At 39.5% G+C, this 23,003-nt stretch overlaps 1 protein-coding gene across 1 annotated transcript in view; it reads left to right on the top strand.

The window, feature by feature from the left end:
- Window positions 1-23,003, top strand: part of LOC109032551 (uncharacterized) — a 246,731-nt gene that overhangs the window by 47,020 nt on the left and 176,708 nt on the right. Inside the window, 12 exon segments of the mRNA XM_072303839.1 lie at window positions 124-403; window positions 2,879-3,059; window positions 7,955-8,237; window positions 9,976-10,067; window positions 11,135-11,347; window positions 12,814-12,996; window positions 13,528-13,725; window positions 14,382-14,518; window positions 16,193-16,348; window positions 17,740-17,920; window positions 18,673-18,933; window positions 19,738-21,693. Of these exon segments, the coding sequence (XP_072159940.1) occupies window positions 124-403; window positions 2,879-3,059; window positions 7,955-8,237; window positions 9,976-10,067; window positions 11,135-11,347; window positions 12,814-12,996; window positions 13,528-13,725; window positions 14,382-14,518; window positions 16,193-16,348; window positions 17,740-17,920; window positions 18,673-18,933; window positions 19,738-21,693 (4,121 nt within the window).

Below are 23,003 nucleotides of genomic sequence, written 5' to 3'. Positions count from 1 at the left end.
TAACCGAACTTTACACCGTGAGATGTTACGGTATGACTATAAATTTTGAACTAATGCCTTTAATTCTTTTCTTCTGCCTGTGAAGGATCTATCACTAACAGCGAGTTTGTATGTTATGTGCAGGACACGAGGGGATGTTCGGCTGATCGGGGAGCGGTTTCGGATGCGACACGCGTCAAAAGCGCGCTCGCTGACGATCCAGAAAGCCAGACAGGATGACAGCGGCGTCTACAGCTTCGCCGCTTCGAACCCCTTCGGCGAGGCCAACGGGAGCTTCGAGCTTTCGGTCAAGCCGCAACACCCCGCCGCTCCCGTCTTCCTCAGACGCCTCTCCGATCTCGCCGCCAAAATCGGCACCAGGACCCGATTCCTGGCCGAAATCACCAGCCCCACTCAAATTAAGGTGAGAAGAATTCACATTTTCCGCCTGTCAGAGTGTCTACAAGTCCGGAATTTCCGGATATAGTGCTGATTTTTTAAGGGCGGCCCGGAAGTACTGAAAAAGTGCGGAAATTCCGAGAGACAGTCCGGAATTTTTTTCATTATTGTTGCAATTTGAGCGAGAATTTCAAATTTTTGAAATTTTTCGAAATCACCAGCCCCACTTAAATTAAGGTGAGAAGAATTCACATTTTCCGCCTATCAGGGTGTCTACAAGGACGGAATTTTCGGAAAGTTCGAAAACAGTGCTGATTTTTAAAGGGCGGTTCGGAAGTACTGAAAAAGTGCGGAAATTCCGAGAGACAGTCCGGAATTTTTTTCATTATTGTTGCAATTTGAGCGAGAATTTCAAATTTTTGAAATTTTTCGAAATCACCAGCCCCACTTAAATTAAGGTGAGAAGAATTCACATTTTCCGCCTATCAGGGTGTCTACAAGGACGGAATTTTCGGAAAGTTCGAAAACAGTGCTGATTTTTAAAGGGCGGTTCGGAAGTACTGAAAAAGTGCGGAAATTCCGAAAGATGGTTTGGAATTTTTTTCATTATTGTTGCAATTTAAGCAAGAATTTCAAATTTTCGAAATTTTTCGAATGTCGTCTAATGGAGTTACTGGGAAAATACTGAATTGTTCTTTTGAGGAGGTACTGAATTTGATGGGATGTACTGAATTTGATGGGGATGTACTGAAAAAGTACTGTAAAAGTACTGATTTTTGGCCCACCTGTTTTAGTAGACAGCCTGAGCCGGGCCTACAGGCCTGGATACAAGATCAAATTCCGAACCAATTCCGATCAAAGTAGGACAGTTGATGACTGATGGTCACCATGCAACAGTTTTATTTTATCAAAATCGAACGGACCGTCAAATTTTGATCAGAATGGAGCGCCACCATTCATCATTTCTTGCCGCACGAAACATTTCTGCCAAGTTTTCATTTGGAAATTTAGCGAGGTAACAATTTTAAGACTGATGACTCTCGATACTTTGATGGAAATTGGTTCGGGAATTTAATCGTGTATTGAGATCTATTCGAAAGAAATACACGCAGTTAAAAATTTGCTTGTTTATGGTTACTTCGAGTTACTTCCTTTTCGGTCAAATCGCCCTGAAAGGACTTAGTTGACTGACCGAAAGATAGGGGTACCGACAAGGGCCGTTTTTGGGCTTATCCCAGTTGAATTTCCTCAACTTAACGATTTTAAACTCATTGAAAGTCTACATTTTACGGAATGCATCATGTTTTAGACGTTTTTGGTCTCTTTTCGGGTCTTATACTGACTTAAACATGGGTCTGAATGTCAATTTTGGAGGAAAAATGCGGATTTTACCGTAATCGACCGCAAATGCACCAAAATCGCATTTTTTGCCAAATTCAACCTTCAGGCCCATGTTTAGGCCATTATTAGACCCGGAATGAGAAGAGACCGAAAATGACCAGGACGTATTTCTACCAAACAGAACTATGTGCAGGTGGGAAAGATGGGGTGTGCTCGTTAGTCGAGCCGTAAGAATGAATGGGAATTATAAAGCGCCAGTGACGTCAGCGACGACGATGAAGATGCAGAACGGCGATCCGAAGCATTAACTCATGAGCCCTGTCCAAAACGCTTTAGACACCTGCATACGGCTCATGAGTCCCGCATACAGTTGGCACAAAGTTCCGTTTGACAGAATATAAAATCCCGCTTTTTCAATTCAGCAAGCGGAACTATGTGCCAACTGCATGCGGGACTCATGAATCGTGGGCATGTGTCTAGAGCGTTATGGACAAGGTTTATGAGTTAATGCCACGGTGAGTCGTTTCGTGGCTTCATCTTCGCCGCTGACCAGGGTAGCATGAAACGTAAGAAGGAAATGAAATATTGGAAATTTCAGTGAAATATTTCATGAAATTTCACGAGGTTGTGAAATATTTCATATTCTTCAGGGGCTAAAGTATGCAATCCGCACTCGAACACACAAAAATAGAAAAAACTCACAATTTTTACACTTTGCGAAACATGAAAAGAAACCAGTATTTTTCAATATCTTTCATAAATCTCTGAAATTTCATGAAATGTTTCATGTGAAATTTCAAGATTTTATTTTTCACGAAGTTTTGCCACTCGACGTCACTGGCGCTTTATAATTCCGATTCATTCTTATGGCTCTCGACTGACCAACGTACTCCATCTTTCCCACCTGGACATAGTTCTGTTTGGTAGAAATACGTCCTCCTAATCATTATACATTCTGAACATTTTAGGTCTTCAATGAGCAAAAAGTCGTAGAGATGATCAAGGAATTCAGTTTGGGCCCAAAAACTGGCCCTCATCGAGAATATTCCTTCTTTGACCGTTCTTACTGAGTTACCATTCGTACCGAGTTCTGCAATGATTTTTTCTCTGAGCTTTTTTTAATTATTCATTTACATCCTCCGGATTTTTTGTGATGCAGGTAACATGGTTTTTCGACGATCGACCGATCACCCCGAATCCAAGATACAATGTGATCCGGGAGGGCAATTTCTTTTGCGTGGAGGTTTCGCCCATCGCGCTGGAGGACCATGGCCGGTGGACGTGCATGGCCGAGAATGAGCAAGGCCGCAGCTCATGTTCCTGTCATCTCGATGTTTTGAGTAAGTCTCAGCCCCCACTCCTTTGTGCACATATTTCTCAGTGGCAATAGGGATTTTGCAAGTTGGCTATATTGTTTTTCCTCCATTTAAATCAATTGAAAATATTGACTCTAGGTGAGGCAAGCTACCCCATCGAGAATTGATTTTTTTGCGTGTATTTCAATGGAAGAAAATCAGTGTTGCCCCCTTTCAAAAGTCGCCACTGGAATGTTGAATTATTCGATTTGATAGAAACCGGTTTGAAAAGAGGCTCAAAACTTCATCGATCACTGTTAAAAATTTTGGAGTGAAATTCTGTACTGCAGTCTATATCGACGGTAAAACTACCAGACTACGCAGGTATTTCGTTTGCGGTGTCTAAAAATCTCCGCTCTCATTTTATTTTCTTAAAGGAGAACAATTCAATATCATTCCTTGAAGTTTTCGCAGTATTTTCTTCACACTAACAAGAAAAATCACGGAAGTTTTCAAGAATAGGCATTGAGTAATTTCCCATTTAAAGATGAAAGTATGGCAGGAAGTCTGCAACGTCACAAACCGAGTTACGTGGTCTGATAGTTTACCCGTTGATATGAAGCGCCCAAAAACCCGGAGTGACATGAATGCGGAGCGGAATCTATCCTCCTTACTGAGTGACATACATTATTACGGAGAGGAATCTACTCTTTTCGCGGAGTATCTTACGACTATATATTTGCTACATAGGTAATTTCACCTCGCATTTACATCACTCGAGGTTTTTGGGCGCTATTCATCCGCTCCAGCGGGCCGATTATTGAAATTGATAGACAAAGCCATAGACAAAGAAGACAAAAAGGATATGGAGGGATCCTATTGGAGGAAGCGGGTGGTTGCAATGGACAAAGGACGTAGGTAATAAACTAACTAACGGCAACCCACGAGAGACATGATAGTTAGTCCATCATTTACCCCCTTAGTCTACAAGAACCAATCATTTCGACCAATAGGATCACTCTATATTCCTTATGTCTTCTTTGTCTACAAATTTCAATAATCGACCCGCAGCGCCGAATTTCCTCGATTTCTAACAGTGAACTTGAAAAGTTGTAAGCAACTCCAAGAAAGTGGTGAGGTGGGTCAGTTGGTCAATCGTGGGTATTAAGGACTCATTCAAACCTGAAAGTTGCTGAATCGAGCAGCCCAGAATCCGAGCCAAATTTCCCGTCTTTGAAGTGAGTTTTTGTGACGATGGGGGTACGCAGACTCCCACCGTTACGTCGTTACGTGCCAGTCGTGCCAGTCAACCGTGAGAGAAGGTCAATGGGACTCAGACGCAGTCTTGCCAGTTTGTCAAAGACAACAGTCAACTCAACAACTTTGGCACTGTGTTATCGCTGGGGGTAATTCGAATGATTGAGAAATGGATTACATTTTGCAATAAGGAACCACTATCTCGGGCTCTTCTGTAAAAGCACCTTTCTGTATTGGGAAACCAATGGCACACTGGAAAAAAAAAAACACATTGGATCTAGAGTCCAGACTCTTAAATACATTGACAAGGAAAAATACTCTTGATTCAATCGGATTTTTGCTTGAATCAAAACGAAATCCGCTTAAATTAAAAGCTTGGTTCTTGATTTAAGCTAGATTCTGATTGAATCAAGAGTACTTTTTCTTGTCGATGTCTTTAAGAGTCTGGACTCCGGATCCAATGTGGTTTTTTTCCAGTGCATATATGTTGTTTCTAAAATGAGCCAGAGATAATGGTTCCCTCTTGCAAAATGTGGTCCAAATGATGTTGCCTCTCTCAAGGGCACACTCCTAGAGCTTTTTAAGCACGGTGACTGTTGCGCACGGCAGTGCGTATCCGTGCTTTACGCTGAGCAACCAGTGCAAATGTGCGTATCCCTGATTGATGAAATCAAAATGGAAGAAATCACGTTATGTACAACCGTAGCGGATGACGTCATATCCCGTGTTTTTAAATGAGCGACATCTTTGTTAATATCGGACGTAGAAACATGACGTTGGAACAGATCTTATTATATTTTCCCAATCTATAAGCATAGGTGGATCGAGGCACTTTAAAGTAGATGGGGGCGGAAGGGGTTCCAGGGGGCTTCCGCCAGACAATTTTCGAAATTTTAAAGCATCTGATAGTTTGAGTTAATTTATTCTTTTTTATTCTTCTTTCTTCTTCTTCTTCTTCTTCTTCTTCTTCTTCTGCGAGCGACTAGGGTATAACCCTGTTTGTCAAACCATCCAGCATCGAGCACATAAACATAATAAAAACAAAAAACCGATAATTATAAAGGACTCGTCAAATTAATAAAAAGTCAATGTGGTCGATTCCGTTATGAATAATTACAAAATATAAGCTTCCCCCTTTCTTCTTTCCTGCGTTCTCTCCTTCTCTCTTTCTTTCCTTTTTCTTCCTCCTTTTTTTCGGGGGAGCGAGGGGGGCCTCGTGAGTCCGCCCATATCCATAAGCTTAACCCATCAAAATACCATCCTGTGACTTGCGCAACTATCCAATTGATTAGTTTATCTCAACTCGAGCGGCAACGCTGGGAAGTGGAAATTCGACGGTCGGTCATTACTCAAACGGCGGTCATAATGGAGGGGCTAGAAATTTTAGGAATGATGAGTGAATTTGGCGACGGATCAAAACTTATAAATGCCGCAAACCGCAGCCGGGCGTGAATGAAACGGCTACAGGTCCCGAAGTGTGTCAATCGGCTTCCCTCGATGCAACTGAGCGCCATGCTGCCGTGCTAACGAAAAACGCCGTAAGTGCACTTCAGAGTTGCCAAATTTCTTCCGATGAAATGTTTATTTTTGAGGAGAGTCATGAATATTTTCTCTTAAAATTTTCAAATAATTTAGAACTAATTACCAAGAAAATTCTTTGAAAAATTGAACGGAAAATATTCACAAGTTTTCCTGAAAATTCGCACTTAATTGACGGAAATTTGACAACTGATGAAGGTTCATACGCCCTTTCTCATTAACACCGAAGCATGGGCGTCCTTTGCACTTTTATGCAGTTCGGGGCAGCGCGGGCGCCGCTTCATGCGCATCTCGACGGTCATGCGTATTTAACGTGCATTGAAACAGAATAATTTGAAGATGTTTTTAAGGCAACTGGTCACTAAACCTTGTGTTTTTTGTTTAATATTCTGAAATTATACTAATTAAGTAGATTACGTGATGATTTGTTGCGCATTTTTGGAGCCAAAATCCCGAAGAAGCCCGCTTTCGAAAAGTACAATGTCTCAAAAGAATTTCAAACGCGCTGGGATGGCGAGAAAATGATGCAAAGTTAGTAGGATGTTTTACTTGAAATGATAATCACAAAATCTAAACAATTAAGATTTTAAAAAACTTGGAGCGTTCTTTTTGTATACTAGTGTCGCATATACAATGAAATTATACGACAGGTTTCATTAAGGTTTATTCAAAATAAACTGTTCAGTTATTGTAACTGCTGTTTAAATATCTCTTATTTGCCAATTACCCTCCGTCTTAAATTTCCCCATCTTCTTATTTTAAAAAAAAGAATATTGTCTTACAGAGTGTACAAAACTTCATGGTAATAATAAGGCGAGGACGTAGACTTCACGAGTTTGAATAACAGCGCGGTCAGCGCGAAATGCATTAGCGCCATACAAGACCGCAGGAATACTGCATGCATTGCGCCGAATACAGTGCGGTCGGCGCGCGGCGCGGCGCATATTGGCGCCTACAAGACCGCAAGAATACTTCGCGCATTGCGCCAAACGCAGTGCGGCCGCAGGAATACTTCACGCTTTGCGCTTACACCTCGGTGCGTGCTCTAATTGTTGAAAATTCGTAACTTCTCCGTGCTGGATACCACGGTTCACACCATTTCCGTCCAGGGAGCCTGCTATCCGCGGATCAAAGGATCGTGGAGATTTTGCACCCCTGAATGGTACCTGTTTCTAAAATGTAAGTTAATATACCAGACCCGCCTCGTGGACCGTATCAAATATTAAGTTGATTTTTAGCTGATCTATAGTGGATCAGGCAGGATACTGCCGTGATAGCGAAGAGAGCCGTAAGTGCAAAAATGAAGTTCTGAGAAAACGGGCTCAGAAGCTTCTGACCGGAACATTTTATTGAAAGAAGCCTCCGTTCTTTGTCAAATTGCCACTAATCGTCCGGAAGACTCCTAGAAATCGTATGGATGATTAAAAATCGACTGATTTTATTTCCATTACATTAAAAGGGTATTTTTCATTTTCATGCTAGGTTATTGTTAGGCAAGACAGCCGTAAGTGCTATCCTCTGCATGCTTTCGTGGTTGCGTTTTGGACGCACAGCAAACACATTTTCAGGTTAGAAATTGGCAGAGGAGGGCGGCACTTTACTGGAAAGCACTGTTTTCATTGGCTCTCATGCACCTGCGGCTGTTTTGAAAAATACTATGTCATTTTTTGTGCACTTACGGCTTTCACATACGACTCGTTTTCATTAAATTCGGATGAATTTCGCTGTTTTAGCTGTCTCAGTAATTTCATCTAAAAGAGTTTAGACGAATTTTGAAGAAAACTCGATTTCGAGAATTTTGCACTTACGGCTCTCTTCGCTATCACGGCAGGAAAGGGTGTTCATTTTTTTCCTTTTCAGCAATACATTCATAGCGGTTTTGCGTTATCTCATTCAGTTTTAGGTTTCTCTGGATGGGCGTTTGCGTTAAGATCCGAAAGGGACACGCGGTCTAATATGCAGTTGATCTCGGTTTCTAATCCAATCCAAACGTAATAAACACATTTTTTTTTTATTAAATATTAAGTCGCGCAATTTTCACTTTTCTCTTATTCCCCTACCTTACTATAAATGTTTACATACCTGTATTATACTGTCTAGTGAGCTGCGGGTTGTGATTAATTTTTTTTTTGTGGTAATTTCAGTTCCGAAGGCATACAAAGCTCCTCAGTTTTTGGAGGAACTTCGAGCATTGCTAACGGAGCAGGGGACAGTCTCACTGGAGTGCAAGGTGGTCGGGATTCCGACTCCTCACCTGAGATGGTTCAAAGATAAACAAGAGATCAAGCCGGGGGACCTGTTCGCCCTCTCGGCCAACCCTAAGGATCCGACGTCTCTGGGCACCTACATGTGTCAGGCGACCAACTGTATGGGCACCGCGTGTTCAGTCTCCAAGGTTAACTTCATCGGCAACCAGGTGCCCACGAGGTAATAAATTTAACTTTGAGATAATTCTTTCGAAAATTAATGTTTGATCAAACTTAATTCGAATTTAAAAATTGCAAGCTGTAGGCAGAGGATGTCATGCTGCCTACTGCTCGCACCTTCGGCATGATTTGTCATGTGATCAAAAAACATTAGAGCCCCTTCAGTTTCATCGGTAGGCAAATTAAATATAGATTCATCAAGAATGGAGAATTTGCAGGTGTCTGAAAGATGGATTCCGTGTTTAAATGGACGCTACCAAGTTAGCTGAACACGAGAATACCCTTGGTTCATAAATTGAACAATTAGGTATTGGAAGAAATATGAAAAAATTATCTAATCTGCTAAAATACATGCACTTTAATGGGAATTGCCGCCAGATGACATCACAAGGCGGCGCATTTTCTCACTTTTAAATCTATTTTTATACTATTTACCATAGTCGAAAAAAATTATAAAAAATACCGTGAAATCAGCTCTTTAGGCACTTTCAGATGAAGCAATAAAAATATTGCGTGCAAATTCTCCATTGTTTGTATCGGTACTTATTAGTGCTACTCAACGATACGGTTGGGGATCACGATGAAGATCAAAGTGTAAAACTCACAACTGATTTTCTCTAATCCAAAATTTATGTGAAACACGAGAACGTCCTGAAAGTATTTGAGAGATTCGCAACTTATAATATCATATCAGTCCGGCTATTTGTTCCAAAATTCTCGTTTCAAAAATTTGATGTAAGCACCGAACACCCTCAGAAATATTCTGTATGGTAGAAAATCGTTCCTTATGCCGGAATCACACGCTGAATGTGCGAGCTGGATGTGGCTTAATTGTGGAAGTCATCGGCCCGATGCCTGAATTTTGCGCGTGTCGCGAAAAATTGAGCGACGAGGCTCAGCAACCATCAGATAATGTAGGATCTGTCTGAACTATTCGAATAGATTTGACACAAATCTGGATGAAAATTACTCGAATTTGTGAAATTTCAGCCGTTGAGCGATGACTGTTGACTTCCATATTTAGCTGCCAAATTCAGCGTGTGATTCCGGCGATGTGGACAAAAATAAGGAATTTTTTCTTCGAATAAGATGGAGCTCGGAATTTGAATATTTAATTCCATACGAAAATCTGAAAAAAACTGATCAAAATTTTTTCCGTCATGTGATGAAAAGATTATGTTTGCAAAAATCAGTTGATGAACTTCGCTGATCTCTTCATTCATTATATAATAAAATTAAACGACAGTTTTCATTAAGGATTTTCCCAACTAAACTGTTCAGTTATTGTAACTGCTGTTTAAATATCTATTTTTCTCCAATTAAATACCCTCCGTCTTAAATTTCCCCATCTTCTTATTTTAAGAAAAGAATATTTCCTTGCAGAGTGTACAAAACTTCATGGTAATAATAAGGCGAAAACGTAAACTTCAGGAGTTTGAATAACAGCGCGGTCAGCGTGAAATGCATTAGCGCCTACAAGACCGCAGGAATACTTCATGCATTGCGCCAAATACATTGCGGTCGGCGCCGCGGCGCATATTGGCGCCCACAAGACCGCAAGAATACTTCACGCATTGCGCATTCGAATAAGATGGAGCTCGGAATTTTAATATTTAACTCCATACGAACATCTGAAAAAAAAAACTGATCAAAATTTGTTCCGTTATGTGATGAAAAGATAATGTTTGCAAAAATCAGTTGATCAATTTCACTGATCTCTTCATTGATTTTTGTTCCAGTCTCTTGCCACCTGGACCAGCCCCCGTTTTTGTAAAAGAACTGTCCGATCACAAATCAAAAATCGGAGAGGTTCTTGCTTTAGATTGTCAAGGTGAATTTGTTAATCTTATTTTAACCGTCATGAGTGGTCTACCTCTTTTTAAAGGGAATCGTCGACTGCGAGCTACATCAAGGCAGTTTTGTAATGATAATGCATAGGTAGCAGGGCGTGGATAATAACTCATGAGTTTTTTCAATCGATTCTTAACCTTTAATTTGAATTCAATGATTAACTGTTCGAACAATATTGGGGAAGAATTTAGCTTCACTTAATTTCAGTGTTTTTATGCACTTTTATTGCTTAACGTGAAAATTGACACTCAAATGTTCGAGAGAATCTCATGACATGACTAGATGACTGATAACATTTACAGCAAAACTACACATGATCTTACAGCAATCTGCAAACAAATTGATTTTGAGAGTATAATTACGTAAATAAAGCCATTCAATATTGATTAATGGTTATTTATTTGATGGATTTAAACAAAATCAGCCTACCTACGTTTCGTGTTGCTTAGGTTTGTTTATGTTTTAGTCATGTTTTATTTTTTCAATAGAGCACTAAACTATTTAGGTAACGCCTTTAAACTTTCTGTGAATTTACCTCGGGTAATGCAGAAAACGTTTACAAAATTCCAAGTTTCCGCGTTTGCTTAGTTTTCTGGTAAAAAAATAAAACCTAAAAACAAAAGCAAAAAAAAGGCAGCGTCTCATGTAGTCAGGGTGATTTATATTAAATCCCTCAAATGTGTATTTATAATTTATCACGTCCTAAATACACGTAAGAAATGGATTAATTTTATTTAATAATTAAGTTGTTAAAAAATATGTCCGACATGTTTCAAATGTACCTTTTTACAATAGTGGAAAGCTAATTTAACCACCAAATTAGCATTTTTATCGTAAAATCCACATTGAAACGTGTTAGACACTTTTTTCAACTACAAAATTGTTAAATCAGCAATTTCATTTTTCCGTGTGTTAAAATGAAGACTTTGTTCAAATGTGTGCACTTATTCTTAGTTACTCATTCATTTTATTAAATATTTACTTTGTATAATAGAACTTATTGAATTTGTTCCTATCTCTGTCTTTAATTCGTAAATTTTTTCATAGTTGCCGTCCCGCCGTGGCCGAAAAATATAAGTTGGTACAATGAAAATGGGGTCGTCGAGGATAATGAAAAGTACAAAACGATGGCCGATGGGCTCGGCGGTTATAGTTTAGAAATTAATCCACTGGATGCTACCGATGCGGGCATCTGGAAATGCGTAGCAACTAGCGTGACTGGCGTCAAAGAAATTACTTCCTGCCATCTTGATATTACATGTAAGAGAAACTCACTTTTTACTCCGTCTCAGGGTTTAAGGTAAAAAAACTAAAACTTAAAACTTGCAGAAGTCATGGCGAGGTTTGAAGTTTTATATCTTACGTTAGTTTATAAGTACCCTAGAGAAAATATTACCTTGCGGTGAGCTCACCATCACCTTGCGGCAAGGTATCGGCCTTGCCACCCTCTCCGAGCCCTATCCGAGGCCTCGCCGGGTCAGTTCGTGGAACTTAACGACTGGGAATAATTATGCATGGCAACGTTGGAGACGAAAAGCATACCCAACACGGGGTATTTCCCGATGCTGTGTGGCCTTTTTCGCGCCCTGCGTCTGGATTTGGGTCTACAGTGTTGTCATACGGTTTTATTCCCGGTCGTCGAGTTCCATGAACTAACTCGGTGAGGGCTCGGATAGGGCTCGGAGAGGGCGGCAAGGCCGATACCTTGCCGCAAGGTGATGGTTAGCTCACTGCAATGGTAATATTTACACTAGGGTAATGTGTGAAATCATGATGTTTCAAAAACATTTATCTCGATCTTACAGCTACATTTTAACACATATATCGTTTTCGGACGATGGAACGTAACTACACTCCAAGGTTACAAACTTAATCAATTCAATTTCTTAAAAGAATGTACCCGTGCAATTTTCGTCAAAAATTTTACTAATTTTTGCATGAGATCAGAAGAATAAGCCGTAAAATTTTCAGTTAAAACTGCCCCAGATTCTTCCGGTAAAAATGCAATTTGCGAGGAGAATTTGGCAACATTTACGTTCATCCGCCAGGGAATCAGCGATATGTGCATGAAAATAGTTTGTAAGTATTTTCACCCAAAAATAAATTGAATTCGACAACAAGAGGAAAAACACTAAAAAATATGGCCCGAACTTGTTTAAAGTTACAGTAGTATTCATTTTCAAAGTGATGAAACACACTCTTGAGTTAAAATCTATGTAATCTTTCGCTTCAAGTTCAAGGTTCTTCAATCTGTATTTCAAAAATTGTATTCCTTCAAGGGCTATTAAACTTGGTTGGCTCTAACGAATCCAGAACTATATCAATGAGCTAGAGCATTCAATTTGGACGTATTTCTGCTGAACGGAACTAAGTGCCAATTTGATTTTTTTGTGAGGATTTTAGAATCCCGGATAGCGCGTTCTGTAAAACGGAACTAAGCGCCATGGACAAGCATTGTAAGCATAGGGCGGGGTGAGTTCCGCGATCCGCAGCACCAAATCTAACCCGCAATCCCCTTCTTCCTCAAATGGCACTTAGTTCCTTTTAGCAGAACTACGTCCATTGAAGCTTCACTCTGAAAATGAAGGAGCAACAGGTCACCAAAATCATACAAGATGCAACATGGAAGCTTCAATTCCATCACAAATTCTCGGCTTAAGAAAGTTATGACTTCACCAGTTATAACTCATACTTAATTAATATTTATTCTTCTCCTTTTTACCTAGTCCCTAAAAATTACCGAAAGCCAAAATTCTTAGAAGGACTGAAAGCGGTGCTGACGGAAGAAGGTTTGGTGTCATTTGAATGCAAAGTAGTCGGTTTCCCGACACCACATCTTCGATGGTTCAAAGATGGACAAGAATTAAAGCCAGGAGATGTTTATCAGCTCACTGGAACTAACTCCTTAGGTAAATCGACAGTTTGTTTTTTTCTCATTAAAAACGATAATTTCTTGTCCCCATTGAGGTAAACAATAAGTGACCAAAATATGGATTCAAAATAAATTTTATCAATATATGACCTAATCTTCTTAAAACAGTTAGAGGCATAATGATTCAAAAGCACACGTAGAAGTGGAAAAATTGCAACTTATTTCAAATTTTAAGCTATTTCAAGCCGTTTGCCTTCAATCAGTAGACAGGCAACATGCCCGATTACACACTTCGATACTGTAGCAATAATTCCACCATACAATTTCAATTTATTGCAGGGTCTTGATAGGGAAAGGAATATGAAGAGCAATCGTTGTACATCAAAGAGACAGAATTTATTCTTCTCTTATAAATATGGTGTGTTTGAAGAATGTTTTGTATTAATTTTTCTCATCAACACAGGAGTTTGATATGCATTGAATACATCACCGACGTAATAAACCATTTTTTATACTTGGTAGGTAATGTGCTAACATTTTTTATACCTTCCTCGGGTACATTTTACAGGATCATATTGCTGTGTGGCTAAAAACTGCATGGGTGAAGCTAAAAGTGGTGCCGAGTTAACGGTTGAGGATATTCAAAGTCAACTGTCTGAAGAGGAAAGGCTTCAGCTTTTCTCAAATAATCAGCCACCTCGCTTTATCCTCGGTCTAAAAAGCTGCGAGGCAAAAATTAACGAAGAATTCCGCTTCACCATTCAAGGTAAGTTTTGTAAGGGTTATCGAGCAAAATCAAAGCAGTGTGAGGAATCGTTATTAAAAAAATGTCAGAATTTTTTCGAGGTGAAGCCGATTATTTAACCGTGATCAGTAGGAGGGCTGCCATGATTGTAGGCTGAAATTCACCTTACTGAAACTTGAAAGTTACCAAACAGCAACTTGATGGCCGAAGTGGGAAACCACGTATTTCCGTTTGCAATGTTGCAGACTTCCTGTCATACATCATTCACTTCTTGCAAAGCTCGTAAACGTAATTTCTTGTAAACTTCGTTGATTTCTCTTCTCTGTTAGCAGGATATTTTGTTTAAATTTCAAGCTAAAATTGGAGAATTCGATTTAAAAATTCATGGTATCTATTGACAATGTTTAAGTTAACGTTTAGATTCTGTAAATATAAAGAAACGTATGGTAGATCAAGACAAATAGCTATACGTATCATTAAGATCCGGGATATGTAATAAAATCTGGTCTTTGAAATAAGTTAAGGATAATATATTCTATACGGAAAAATATTTAACGAAAAATTATGTAATTTCGTGTCAGTGTCAGGCTTTGGATTTTATCCCTTGATTTTGTTTCATGCACCTATTATTCATGCACGTATAATCTTGTGTCCATGTTGCTTTTTATTTATTTCAGTTAGTATTGCGCCAGAACCAAAAATCAATTGGTTTAGAAATGATGAAGAAATTCAAGACTGTGAAGATTATCAAATCGTTAAAGAGGCGCTTGGAGTTAGTCACTTAAAACTCAAGTGCCTTAAACTGATTGACCAGGTGTGTATGTAAGATTGTTCTTTAGTGAACTACTTGTCTTTGCTTTCCTGACTTTATTTTACTTTATCCTCTAAAGGATTCGTTATCTTCATCCTCTCGTTAAAGATTTTTCTTCAACATTGCATTTGGCAGGAAACGGCTCTAGAAAACTTTTTCACCAACGAGTTCCTTCTTATTTTTGAAAATTTCTTTAAAGAACGGGCAATGAAGAGCCTTTTAGATCACAAACTGTCCAGATTTTTCAAATTAAGTAGGATGCAAAAGGTATAATATAGTGTGTATCATACTGAGGGGTCGTCCATGACCTTAGACCCTATAGGCGAAGGACAGCTTCTCAGGAACACTTAACGTCATACTACGTCAAACTGACGTCATACCTACTTTGCCGTGCCAAGAAAAACCGCTGTATAAGCCTTTAGACGTCGCCTAATGTCCTTTTATAAAATATGAACTTCCCTGGAAATCTGTCAATATTTTTCATCCAATGCAATATTTCAAAGAATTTTAATCGTCATCAGATCCAAATTACTTAAAAATTTCTAGAGAAAATACTCATAACCCTCCTTAAAAGTGAGCATTTTATCGGAGATAATTCGGCAAATTTTAAAGGATGAGGCTATTCGTCGGTACGGTACCGACGGATAAATGGCTATTCGTCGGTACCGTACCGATGAATAAATGGCTATTCGACGGTACCGCTAGCTAAAATTTAAGAGTAAAGTCATTTCACGAGGGCGACCTAAACTGCCAGCAAGACAACTTTGTTCCTTTAATCGCACCGTTGCCGACCGACAATATGTGGAAAATCCCCCCGAAAAACGAAAACGAAAGAAAACACCTGCAAATGAAACTAAAGGCCCCACCACCCGAAAAAAGAAGCGTTCTTGATGATTCTTTTGACAGAGTAGTACATTTCAGTATTATGATGATTCATTTGACAGTGAAGTACATTTCAGTATTATGATTATTTATTTGACAGAGTAGTACATTTCAGTATTATGTGAGAGTATTAAATACATAAATTAAATTTGGAGAATATTTCTTTACAACTCGTGTTGGGGTTTTTTTCCATCTTTCACCCAATTTTTAGCTCTTAACTTCCACCAAAATATTATTAAGAAATCATATCTTTAATATAATTTACGTACTAAAATCAAAGTACGGTACCGACGAATAGCTATTTATTCATCGGTACGGTACCGACGAATAGCTATTTATTCATCGGTACGGTACCGACGAATAGCTATTTATTCATCGGTACGGTACCGACGAATAGCCATTTATCCGTCGGTACCGTACCGACGAATAGCCACTTCGAATTTTAAATACTCACACGCCGTTCCTCCTCAGCAAGGCAGTATTGCAACTACTAAAGTAAACCATCGTCATAATTTGATGACAGCAAGATTATCTCAAATTAAACCTGAAGGATAGCCGAATAATGTGGAAATATACTCTGTAAATCTCTAAAAAAAAACTCTGATAAAGAATGAAAATTTGATGAGTTATAGAGAGCTTTTAGGCATAATGATGAACTGTGATGGTGAGTATGTTTTCAAAGTGGTTAAAACCACTTGAAATTGTATTGTCCGTGTGTATCCCTCCCTAGTGTAGTAGACTATGCACTTCATAAACAACTGGTCTATGATCATTTTCTTCATGGATGTTTTTTAGACGGAATGGAAGTGCGTGGCGACAAACGATTATGGTCAAAGTGTCACTTCGTGTTCCTTGAAACTGAGCATTCCAAAACATTTCAAGAAACCTCGTTTTCTTGAAAATTTAAAAGCTGTGATGTCAGAAGAGGGGGCCGTTAACCTAGAGTGTAAGGTAAATGTCTTTTTAGTCCATTTTCAAGTCAAAAATATGAAGAAATGAAGGTTTTTAAAGAGTTGATTTCAAATACCCTCGTTTCCGTTTTTCTGTGCAAACACGGAGAAAAAAAATCATTTCGCTGACAATGCTTACAAAGGAATCCAGGTCCTACCTACTTCTCCAGTTGTTGTTACCTACAATGGTCCTTTTGTGATGGCAATTATGTCAGTCTTGGTAAAGATGCTCCAATGCTGCTGGGACCGAGCTAATTGTTACCACCAAAGTAACATTGTAACTACGATTGGAGTAGTGGTGGGACTACTATGTGCATTGTAAGAGAGCGATGTTTTCCTCCATGGACTTTATTATTCAAACAACAAATTGCAGGATTGGTTACTCTTGCATATGTAGCTTTGTAGAAACAATGAACTGAATGGCTAGGTTCATGAATTGATGCATTATAGGTTGAAAACCAAACACTTAACTTTAAATAATGAAGATAGTAGCACCGACTAAGGAAAACCCTTTGGCACTGTCAAACTAGAACATCGGACGGATAAGAAAATGTTATTATCTCGGGATATTTTTCCGTATTTCCCGTGAGAAGTCCATCCGGAGTTGGCAACCTCTAATCAGCCCTATGTTAACAATGTAAAAGCAACGCCAAACACCCAAACTTTAACTTTAAATATCTCTGATAGTCGCAAAAAGTCGAAAAATCTTTTCGGTAGGATTGAAGTTGGATGTCTGAAGATTAAGAAAATGTTAACCACCCAGAGCATTTTGCGTTTCAAGCGAGAAATATTGAGTTGAAGTTGACGCCTTTTGCCCGTGTATTTCTTATGGGCCAGTGATTCTCGCCCGATTTTCCGTCCACTTTCTACCCAAATTTGATATAGTTTTGGGCAAAAAGTTTGAAAATGAACCATCATTGTGAGTCAGGAATATCATGAAGATGACAAACATCCAAAAAAAAAATATTTGAATGTATAGTTGTGAATTTTGGATTTTTGTGCAGCGCGCCGGGCGAGGGCGACCAGCGCGACACGCGCACTGGCGCCTACAAACCTAACAGGGATACTTCACGCATTGCGCAATGCGTGAAGTATCCCTGTTAGGTTTGTAGGCGCCAGTGCGCATGCCGCGCTGGCATGGCAGCACGCCGGGGCCGCTCCGCTCTGTGTTTGGCTCTACTGTTTAAACTCGCAAAGTCAGCCTTAATCAACTCATAATTTTGAAATTTTTGCACACTCCGCCTGGATTACTCTCATTATGGAAGGAAAATATGTTCGGAAAGGATCTTTTAAGCCATCAGCAAGATGAATAAATGGTTTCCCTTGTGTTGAGTCAAAAATGGTGTTCTGCTTGTAATTTACCTCTCAAAATGGCTAAATCCTTTTCTCTAGGTAATCGGTGTACCACAACCGGTGCTAAAATGGTACAAAGATGGAAAAATTTTACAACCAGGTGATATTCATCGTATCATCTCGGGACAAGATGGAAAGTGCTGTCTTGGGACCTACACTTGTGAAGCTGTTAACTGTATGGGCAGTGTATCAAGTTCTGCGTCTCTTTTGGGCTTCGAGGGCAAGTATCGCGATTTTTGAAAAATAAATGTGTTCTAATTTCTTCCTTCCTCAACATGTTAAATTTTCATTCAGCACATGGATAACACCAAGAAAATCGCATATAATGTAATTGTTATACGAAATATTAAATATTATTGTAATGACACATTCTAAAAGGTTATAAAAATGCTGAAAAGACTGTTTAGGTCAAGGCAAGCAAAAGCGCCTTCATTTCCATGTTTATGCAACATGGACAACGATCAGAAAAGAAGTTTTGCCGAAGAAGTTAGAAGAAGTTACATGAAGTAACCGTCAATGTTCTTATATTCTCGCAATGTAATGCCACAACACAGCGAAAGCTGCAGAAAGCCTTCTTCGCAAATTTTTGCAGAAAATCAGGTTTGATCGAAAAGAGCTAGACGGATCCATTTGTCTTTACCGATTTACTCTCCTAAGTTCAGTCCCAAAAATACAAATGAGCTAGTCAAGTAATTTTCAATTGTTGTCATGATTACTCCCAGATTTTATTTAACTCGCAAAAAAAAGAGTATAAAGTTGCGTACCTACTTTCAGCTCCCATTTAAACTTGTTACCCTTGCAATACATCGGCGTCATAGAAACTCAATTTCAAAATGAACAATTTTTCAGGAAAATGAACATTCTTCAGAACCTTTTTTTCAGGAAAATGAACATTTTTCAGAACCTTTTTTTTTCGGAAAAATAAACATTTTCTTCGGGAAAATGATCATTTTATTCTGCTTAAAATTTCAGATCGAGCACAAGTTGTCGACAGCCGTCCTCCAGCAGATCTACACGTAACGCGAGACTTATCCTTATCCACAATTCAAGAAGAGCGAACTTCTCAAATGTATGAAACTGAACATACTTTGACCGCCGATGACCGAGAGGTGTCATTCTCTTTTGACGGCAAAGAAGTGTCCGTTTCTCTCTATGAAACGCCTGATCTAACGGAAGAGGAGGCTTTACAAATAGTTGAGATGTATGCAGAAGAGCTGTCAGAGCATATTTCAGGTTGGTTTGCATTTCCTATATCCATGTAATTTAACTCAAGGCTACTCTTTTATTAAGGATATCTTTGCCCTTTTCAAAATTTGGATTACTGTTTTTTGACTCTTGAGTCTTCAAAATTTAAAACGCCAAGCTAATGATACAGTGCACCTCAAAACCTCAAAGTACTCTTTCAATGCCCGGCAAATAAACAAAAAATGGATAAATGTATAAAACAGAGAACCAGAGCAGCAAATCAGAATTAAATCATTACTCCAACTAGAATGCCGTGAATAATTTGAAATCATGAAAACGCTACAACATCAGCTTTTTTCAATGTGAAAATCCGATGAATTTTCTGACAGTGAGAAAAAAATTGGAAAAAATGGGGGAAATGATTATTGAATGAATAAAATTTAATATGGAGGGAGGGGGGGACTACACCATGATTTGCCAAATGAAATATTTCCGTGGAACAATTTTACAGAGCCGGGATGTGTTACAGTATTTTATTTTCCTATGACTCTGGATCATAATTTTAAAATCAGTTTTGGCAATTTTAACCCATTTAAATGCGCACAAACTATTGGTTTGGCGAAAGATCTTGACAAATACTCGCACATGTTTGGTACCGAACCAAGTTTTAAAATTTTTAATCAGGTCAATTTGTATCATGTCCATACACAGAAAAATGAAAGGATAATGAATGGGTCAGTTGCGCTGGTTATAGAATTGTGTTTTGATGATTTAATCTTGCAGATCAACCAAAAATAATAAGACCTGTCCAAACAGCAGCTTCATTAATTCTTATTTTAAATTTAATTTCAGAGCATAATGTCATTGATTTACCACCCCTACGTTTCGTGAAAGAGACGTCCACGTCCGGAAATCTCCTCATGGAAGCGGTCGTAATTGACGTCACCACCGATTTCTGTGGCCCAGCTGAGGACGATCTCCGAACTGATGCCGATTTCGAAGAAATTTCGATCGCTGAGGAGTTTTCGCAAAGACCAATGGAAGACTTCGACGACAGCGTGTTTTCGGAGCGACAACGCGAAGCAAGCATCGTCTCCACGGTGACTCACTCCGATGGTAAAGTCACTTTGGCTCCGAAAAAACCTCCAAGGAAGAGGTCCGATAATAGTGAGAGTTTATCCCATAAAACTAGTGACTCATTCTCTGATGCTGTGACTCAGTTATCTGATGACATGGAAAGCTATAAAAGTGCCATCGGTAGCCTTGCCAGCAAATCAGATAGGAAAAGATCTAAATCTGACGAGGATAGTAGTGAGCATGACAATAAATCGAAAAGAATTAAAGACAAAGATGGTGTAGAGGAAGAGCTTTCAATGAAGAAAGCTTTTGAGGTCTCTGCGATGAAGCCCTCAACAGAACCTATGGATGTTGATGTGCAAGAGTTACCTTCAATTCTGAAAAAGTCAAAAGTCACCGACTTGGATTCGGATTCTCCTATGAAAGGTAAGAAGGATGACAGTCAGGAAGGAAGAAGAAACTCGAAAGAAAAGGTCTCAAGTCGCAAGAGCTCCTCAGATTCTAATAAAGGCAGGAAAAGCTCTGATGCCTCCAGCGCAGACGAAGAGAGACAGAGGAAAAAGGTGAAGAAAACCATATCATTCGAAGATCAGAAAGTGGCTGAGCCACGTGAAAAGTCCGTTGACAAACAACCGCTCAAACGGGCCAAATCCTACGACACAGAGAACGACGATGACTCCCTGCAAGAATTTGAAAAGCGCAAGTCTTTGAGGAAATCCGACAGTTCAGATATCTCATCGGATACTTCCTTTCAGAAAGACCCGCAGAAATCCGATTCTAAGCCTGAGGTTTCCCTCAAGAAAAGATTGTCCAAAGATGGCAGCGGTGACTCCACCTCAACCGATAGAGAAACAGGATCCAAATCAAAACGGAAGAAACGGAGAGGATCTCAAAGATTGTCCAAGTCTTCCAGCAAGGAAGACGATTCCCTCGAGGAGTATGAAAAACAGAAAGAGAGAAGTAAATCGTCTGAGAGGAAGGAATTACTCTCATCTGAAAAGGAAGTTTTCGTGCAAGCAGTTGAGGCCCTAAGTCAGGGAGACGAAGGTCAAACTGTAGAAAAGAATAACGAGCCTCCTCCACCTTGTGATACTGAATACATTTCGTCTTCCGATGCTTTCTCGCCGGAGGCGCATAAAAAATCTCTAGAAAGCTTGGGCCACGAGACAACCTCCGACGTGGAGAGTATTATTAGTCAAGAGCGATCCGTGTATGAGGACACTCATGATCAAACTGATACAACCTTCGATCAAAATCCATCCGTTTTAGAATCACTCACTCAGTCATTGCAGGAAATTCAAAGAGGATTAGCGGCCGTGGAATCACAGGTTCGGGCAGAATCAAGTGATGAACCATACTCTGCCCAAGAGAGCCTCACGATTCTGGAATCTTTAGTGCAACCCATAACGGAAATTCAACGTGGATTGGAACTGGTGGAGCAGAAGATCAATGAAGATTGCGCAACCGGTGAATACTCTGCCGGCAAGACAGGAATTGCCATTCTGGAAACTCTAGCACAGCCTATCCGTGAGTTTGAAAGGAGTTTGACATTCGTGGAACAGCAGCAATTCCAGCAACATTCGATGACGGACGGGTCGGAGGAGTCTTTACTTGAGCGGACGAACCAATCGATTCTTGAATCCGTTGCACAACCCCTCCAGGAGTTGCACCGAGAAATAGCTCTCATTCAGAAGCAGGCTGTAATGGAGACCGATACGGAATCCTTTTCCGGTAAGTTCTAACTTTAAAATCAATAATATCGAAAATAAAAAAAAATTATCAACATGAAATACTCGTATTTGTGACAGCCCGTAGGCCGTAGGAAGAAGGATCTCTAAGCAAAACAATTCAAACTTTAGATATTTCGTCGTCCCTCTGACATGACGTAAGGGCGTATCTCGATTTCCACAAGAGCCCCAGTGGCGTGGCGTGCTTTGCGATATGTCGATTGATCTGCTATTTAAATCTATGGAAAGGATCGATTATCAAGGTGTTCGCAGCGAACACCTTGATAATCGACTCTTTACTACAGCTTCAAATGGAACAATATCGATAATCGATCATTCAAGCTACGCCACTGATGAGCCCCAGAAAGCATTGACTCATATGTAAAACGTGGCTCACGTGGAAATCGAGATACGATCTTACGTCAAAGTCTCGACGATTTGTGCCGCAGCTTGGAAATATGTTTTACAGACATTTAGTCTGGAAATATCAAAAAATATGCAAACAAATCGAACCGTCGTGTCGATGGTTTTGTAGTTCATAAATCGCATTTTTCAAAAATAAATTTTAAAATTATTATCTTACAAGTTCGCGGCACATTACGACGATGACACGAGCAGGCGCGCTGGCTAGATGGCGCGGCAATAATATTGTCGTCCTGCGGAAAAACGCCATAAGAACATTTGAGAGTTGTCAAATTTCCCCGGACGATACATATATTTTTAAGGAGAGCTACTCATATTTTTCCTTTAAATTTTCAGATATTTTAGATCAAATTACGAACAAAACTATTTGAAAAATATGAAGAAGCATATTTAAAATTTCCCTAAGTTCGGGTTTAATTGAATGAAATCTTGCAACGTCTTAAGGCTGATACGGCGTTTTTCCTTAGTACGGCAATATAGCGCCGCTAAACTCGGACCACGCGTCATAAGTTTCGACTAGCATTTTCTTCCAGTTGTTATCATAATTTCAGAAAAAAATATGTATCTTAATTGCAACGTTTCAGAACCTCGGACAATGCTTAATTCTTTGTTGTTTAGGGGAAAAAACAGGCGAACGACCTGGAACATCGCCTCAAAATTTTCTGTGAATATGTTTGGAATGATCTAGGAAAATTCGCAGAAAATTCTAAGAAAAACTGTTGTTTGGCTTTTAAAACAAAAAATTAAATACAAATGGAACTTGAGCGGAGGTGCGCAACGTTGCAATTGGCGATGAATAGGATTTTTTCTGAGTGTCGCCATCTATATTTGACATCATGTCTGGAAGGCGTTTGTGAGGTAACTATTCGACCTCGGGTGACGCCCATATTG

The sequence above is a fragment of the Bemisia tabaci genome, chromosome 8 (genome assembly GCF_918797505.1).
Source record: "Bemisia tabaci chromosome 8, PGI_BMITA_v3".
Lineage (NCBI taxonomy): Eukaryota > Metazoa > Arthropoda > Insecta > Hemiptera > Aleyrodidae > Bemisia > Bemisia tabaci.
The sequence above is the reverse complement of the archived record's forward strand: the minus strand, read 5'-3'. Positions and strand labels throughout refer to the sequence as shown.